Source organism: Cricetulus griseus (genome assembly GCF_003668045.3).
Source record: "Cricetulus griseus strain 17A/GY chromosome 1 unlocalized genomic scaffold, alternate assembly CriGri-PICRH-1.0 chr1_1, whole genome shotgun sequence".
Taxonomy (NCBI): Eukaryota; Metazoa; Chordata; class Mammalia; order Rodentia; family Cricetidae; genus Cricetulus; species Cricetulus griseus.
In genome coordinates, this window is record NW_023276807.1 from 143,946,978 (window position 1) to 143,953,066 (window position 6,089).

Sequence of the window (6,089 nt, forward strand, 5' to 3'; positions counted from 1 at the left end):
GAATGCAAACAGTATACACTATCTTGATAAACACACAATGCATAAAATTTCAGGGAGGTATTTTCTGAGTTTTTCTAGACTTTCCAAATACCTAAGGTCAGTTGCTTTACATTTGTGGGGACCCAGACATTGACCAGATATGTCTATGATATCCTGTCACAGATTGGGAATTTTATTTAGTTTTTTTAATGTTTATTTTCCTCCACCTCACTGTGTGTGTCTGTGTGTGTGTGTGTGTGTGTGTGTGTGTGTGTGTGTGTGTGTGTGTGTGTGTAGGCTCAAAGTTGTGGAGAATGGTCTGACCAACATCACTGCTTCACTTACTCATTGGGTAGGAACTTTCAGTCAAGCCTAGAGCAAACTGACGAAGCTAGTCCTGCTAAGCAACTCATTTTGGGGATCTATCTGGTCTCCTTCTTGGCTGAAATTTCACTTGGGGCATCAAGATCATCCAGCATTTATGGGGATTCTGGGAATCTGAATTATGGTCCTCATGCTTGTCCATCAAGCGCTTTTACATCAGATATCTCCCCAACCTTGTAATCATAATTTTATCCATATACCTTCAGACAAAAAGAACTTACTGCAAACATGCAAGAGTATGTAATACAGGAACAGGAAATAATGATAACAAGACTCCAAGGACTGACTCTTTGCAGTATCTTTTTATTGACTTAAAAACTTCTCTGTTTTTTTTTTAATATTTCCTTCAATCTATTCACACCTCCCCCCTCCCTGCCACCATTTGTCCAGTGTAAGTATTGTTTCTAGCACAACAATGCCCAGATAAATATTGGTACTCCTTGACTGACAGTGGGGGACACACAACCCCATTATAAATTGAAAATATTGGAAACTGAATATACATTTAGGATTAATTTGCTCTATTATGACTTTAATTATACAGGTTTATGGAATAGGTTGATAATGAAAACATGTATGCAGTTTTTAATGATCAAATCAGGGTAGCTAATAATCCCATCTTCATAAGCATTTCTTAAACATTTCTCAATAACAGAAACTAACTAAAAAATTGTGTGTGTGTGTGTGTGTGTGTGTGTGTGTGTGTGTGTGTGTGTGTGTGCTGCCATGAATGTAGTGGGGTATGTATGGGGTTAGGGAACAACATTTGAAAGGGGGTCTTCCTGCAGGGTCTCTCCTGTTGTTTCTGCCATGGGGCCTCCTCCAGGCTGGCTGGCTTGGGAGCCTCCTGCTCCCATCTCCTGTAGGAGTGCTGGGATTGTGGATTTGTGCTGCCACTTTAGGCTTTTTCATGTGACCCCTGCTTGGGCTCGAACTCAGTTTGCCAGGCTTGTCCACCAAGCACTTTTACTGACTGAACCTCCTCTCCAGCTAACACATGATAATTATACACATCTAGAAGGGATAATATGTTGTTTCAATAAAGCATACAGATTGTACCAACTAAATGAGGGCAATTTGTGTTTCTGTCTTTTTAAAAACATTTTTTAGTTTGATAATTTGAGGAACTCCAAAGCCCTCAACTTTAGTTATTTATAAAATACGTGACAGAGCCGGATGTTGGTGGCGCACGCCTTCAATCCTAGCACTCGGGAGGTAGAGGCAGGCAGATCTCTGTGAGTTCGAGGTCAGCCTGGTCTCCAGAGAGAGTGCCAGGATAGGCTCCAAAACTACACAGAGAAACCCTGTCTCGAAAAATCAAAACAAACAAACAAACAAAAAAAGTGACAGATTATTGTGAGCTATATTCACTATACTGTGGAACATGAGACATTACTTCTTCATCACTAGCCACCATGGAGATACAAAAAGAACACTGTGATGAGATTGCATTGAATCCCATTAGAACAGTTGGCATCAGAACTACACAAAATAGGACTGCTGAGATGACTTACTGGACCACTGCACTTGCTGTCAAGTCTGATAACCTCAATTTGGTCCCCAAATCCCACCTGGTAGGACGAGAAAGCAAACTCTTGCAAACTGTCCTTTGACTTCCACATGTATGCCATGGTACATACTTGCCCTCCACAATATAAACAAAATTTTAGCAATATAAAAATAAATGCCATCTAGGATCTAGAGAAAGGGTGGCCACTGTTACAGATGCTGTGGAGTATAACTCAGGACAGCCATTATGGTTCCACAATATACAGGTTCCTTTAAAGCAAAAAGTATACTGTATGCTGATGCAGTAATCCCACTTCTGGATATGCACTCAGAAGAAACCATAGCAGCGCATGAAAGGCTGCACACCCGTGTTTATTGTTGCACTACTCCAAACACTTAATATATAGAATCATCCTTGATGCTTGCCCATGGGTGAGTGGATAAAGAAAATGTGATATGCACACCAGAATATTATCCAGCCAAAAGAGTATATGTTACCATGTCAGCAAAGTGGATAGAGCAAGAGAGTGTTTTGTTAAGAGAAATCAGACAGAAAATAATAACTATCCTATGTTTTCCTTCATATATGGATGTTCAATAAAGCTGTGTGAATGAATACACAATAGTGATTACTAGAATCTGGGGGTGGGGGTGGGGCAAGGGAAATATAGGGAGCTGGATAACAGGATTAAATTGAATGTAATACACCTAACCCACTGATGCTCTGGACTTAGTAGCATAGCACACCATGGAGATCACATAGTGGTTACAAAGCATTCCCAGTTAGCAGGCCAATGAAACATGGTAGAACTCAAAGGTGGGATTGCTGGCTGGGAGGTGAACACATATTTCCTTTAATCAGAGAACTATAATTCTGCCGTGCTTCAATTCTGACGTTCTTTCATGATTCATGTCTTCAAAGCACCAAATAAAGGGAAAGAAACAAGGAGACTGTATGAGAAACTGGCCACCAATGCCTTTTACGTTCTTGAACCCGAAACTATAAGTTCATTGACAAAGTCAACACATGGCCCTGGGATCCCAAATTCACACATAGGATAGGTATTTGACATTCTTACTCTGGGGTATGTAGCTTCACTGGTATCTAAGAAACAGTATTTCATTGAGAAGACAGTAGCGTTTAGAGGGAAGAATGAATAACCTCTTCCCCGGGTGTAACAGAGAGTGATCTTCATGCTCTGTGCCCATGTAGTCACTCACTCTGCTTCTTATCAGGTACAATATATTCCTGCTGGCAGCCTGATTTAATTGGGCTTGTGGTAACTGACTCAATTGAGCTCTTTAATTAGGTAATTATTTTGTTATGAGACACTTTCCAGCCAGAGAGAGAGAGAGAGAGAGAGAGAGAGAGAGAGAGAGAGAGAGAGGGAAACTTACCATTTTTTCCCTCAAGCTAAAAGCGGAACCTGCGTTCCTTTCTTTCAAAATAAAGTGGAATAAAATGGAACAGCTAAAGAATTAGGTTGAGGTCAAGCTATAGAGCCAAGAAAAACCAACTTTGACTTATGTATTGACGAGACAGGTGTGCTTTCGAGAAGTGAAGATACAATTAGTGTCTCTTGGATTGCACTGCCACAGGGTGTGCCAGGGCTGTTGAATACAGTGCCCTCTCCTCTCTCCTCTTTTTCTCAGACCCTATGCAAAAGAATAATCACCGGGAATAGAAAACAAGACAAAAAGGCATTTCCCGGTTCCTTCATTCTGAATAAACATCCCGGAATCCAGGGATATTTTTCCCAAACAAATTTAGCACCATCTTTCAAAATTTACTGAGAATGTTAGTCATTTATTAATTTCATTTACAGATTGACTTGAAGAAAAGCTTAGCCTCTGAAAATATTGCCCCAAGTGGACCTAGGATAAAAGCTATTTTCAAATTTTCACACTCTTGAGGCATTCAACCGTATTATCTTTTGTGGTCCCCAGCAGGAATGATTGCAAATAATCTAATGATACCTCAGATCAAACAAACAAATAATTAGAGTTGACACTAGAAGAGCCAACAAGACCCTAATTAATTGATTTGCTAATAGCTACTTGCCATTTACAGACATTAGCCCAAATTGGGTTTTAAGCTGTGACAGGGGCCACAAGATAGACATTTTCTTCCTCTAAACTCCTGATTACCCACTAGTCTCCCAGTTTCACCATTAACTAGTCTGTGGAGGTGTTTCTTCCCTAATGGGTTGAGGCTAATTCTCAATAGATTCCACCAAAACATACTATTCATTCATAAACTATTTGTGAAATGGTCACTCAATATAGTAATTATGTTTGTTTGTTTAGAACTGATTTTTAGCTTTACCTTTCAGCACAAAAGACAGAGCAGAAGGAAGCATTTCTCAATTATATCCTCATTTGAATGAAGATATGTTACAAGTGGAACCCTCCCAAGCAGATAAGAATAATAGCAATTCTGTTCCAGATACCCAAGGGCCAGTGAAGGGTTATGTTCTTGTCATCGCCAGGCAATAAGCCATCCCCAAACTTAATGATGCAGATCAACAAGGATTCTGTTGTTTGTAACAACTTTGTGGGTTGGCTGAGCTCAGCCAGGGCATCTATTCTATTCTACTTGATGTTGTCTGGGCTACAGTCATCTGAAAGTCTTACGAGGCTAGACATTCAGGCCAGGCACCTGCAGGAGGTTGTAGGTGCCCTATCTCCAGTTACCATGTAGGCTTCTGAAATCACAATGGCTGGAGAAAGTGATCCCAGAAAGATGAGCTCAGATGCAGATCCAGGATTTAGCAATGAAATCCCCACAGTACCATATCTGCCTCACCCAAGCAGCTGAAATACTCACCAGAGCCAGAGCAGGATGGCACCATCACTAGGATATCTTTGCAGACTAGATATCATATCACTCAATCATAAACAAAGAGGCATTTCATTAATGTGTCATGGAAAGCACCTTCTGGCTTTTCCTCTGTGACCTTCTTCACCTATTCTAAGGATGGAATCAGGATTCGGTATAGTACCTCTTTTAAAAAGAATAGGTGTGATATCATGCTGCAATTAGTTCTTTGAAAACTCAGTCGCTTGTGGAGTGGTCAGACAGAGACTGCTCTCGGCATTTTCCCCTCCTGCCTAAGGATCTCCTGCGGAGAGCTGCAACAACGCCACAAAGGAAAGCTGCAGGTGATGCCAGTCAGGAGCCAAAGAGAAGATCTGCCCGGCTGTGTGCTATGCCCGTGCCCTTTACACCAGAGGTGAAACCTACAAGAACATCAACTCCAAAGAAACTGAAGACCTCAAATGTTATAGTGGAAGAAAACAAAGATGTTGGTGCCGTAACAATTCCTGAAACCAAGCCAGAAGATGTTAAAGAAGAGTGCAATGTGGAAAATGCTGAAAATGGAGAAGCCAAAATTATTGAGGCCCCCATTCCTAAAATGGAAACTGAGGAAATAAAGGAACAGATGAATGAAGACGCTGAAGAAGTTAGGGGAGAAGAGAACGAAGCAGTGGCAGCAGAGGGAAAAGATGATGAGGTCGAAGAAAACATAGAGAAAGATGAAGATGGAAAAGAGGATGGAGATAAAGGTGAGGATGGGAATAGGGACGCGATCCCGGGAGAGAAGGCAGATTCAGCAGAAAGCGAGGATGAAAAAGAGGACAAAGATGATGAAGAAAAAGGAGGCGATGAAAAAGAAGGTGTCAAATAGGAAGGGTATGGGAAGAAGTAAGAAGAGAAAGATGACAAGGAAGAGAAAGCTGAAGTGGAAGAAGAAGTAGAAGAACAGAAAGAGGAAAAAGAAGAGGAAGACAGAAAATGCAAAGAAGAGGAAAATAAGGAAGATGGAAGGAAGGCCAGAGTGAGGAAGATGGGAAGGAGAAAGATGATGGGAAAGAAGAAGATAGAAAGGAGGAAGAAGGAAAAGGAAAAGAGGTTGCAGGGGGAGGAAATGATGAGAACAAGGTGGAGGCTGAAAAAGAAGCTGAAAACAAAGATTTCAAACAAGATGAGAAAAGGAGGAGTCTGTGAGTGTTGTCTAAACTGCCCTATGCGAGACGTCATAATTTGGTAACAAGTACCTTCCTGTTGTAATGTTAACAGAGATAAATATTTTTATCAGATATTTTATAAACAGTGCTTTTCTTTTTTTTTTGACTTTTGAAATAAGATTTATTCAATGATGGCTGGATTTGGGGGGCGATTCCAATCCACAGTTGCCTGGCACATGTCAGTTACT

The 6,089-nt window shown here is 40.9% G+C and overlaps 1 protein-coding gene across 1 annotated transcript; it reads left to right on the top strand.

Annotated features, from left to right (window-relative positions):
- Window positions 1-1,778: 1,778 nt before the first annotated feature.
- LOC100757064 (high mobility group nucleosome-binding domain-containing protein 5-like) lies at window positions 1,779-5,881 on the top strand. Its single transcript, XM_035453043.1, is given in 3 exon segments — window positions 1,779-1,937; window positions 4,989-5,699; window positions 5,702-5,881. Coding segments are annotated over 3 exon segments (1,050 nt in total).
- Window positions 5,882-6,089: the final 208 nt, after the last annotated feature.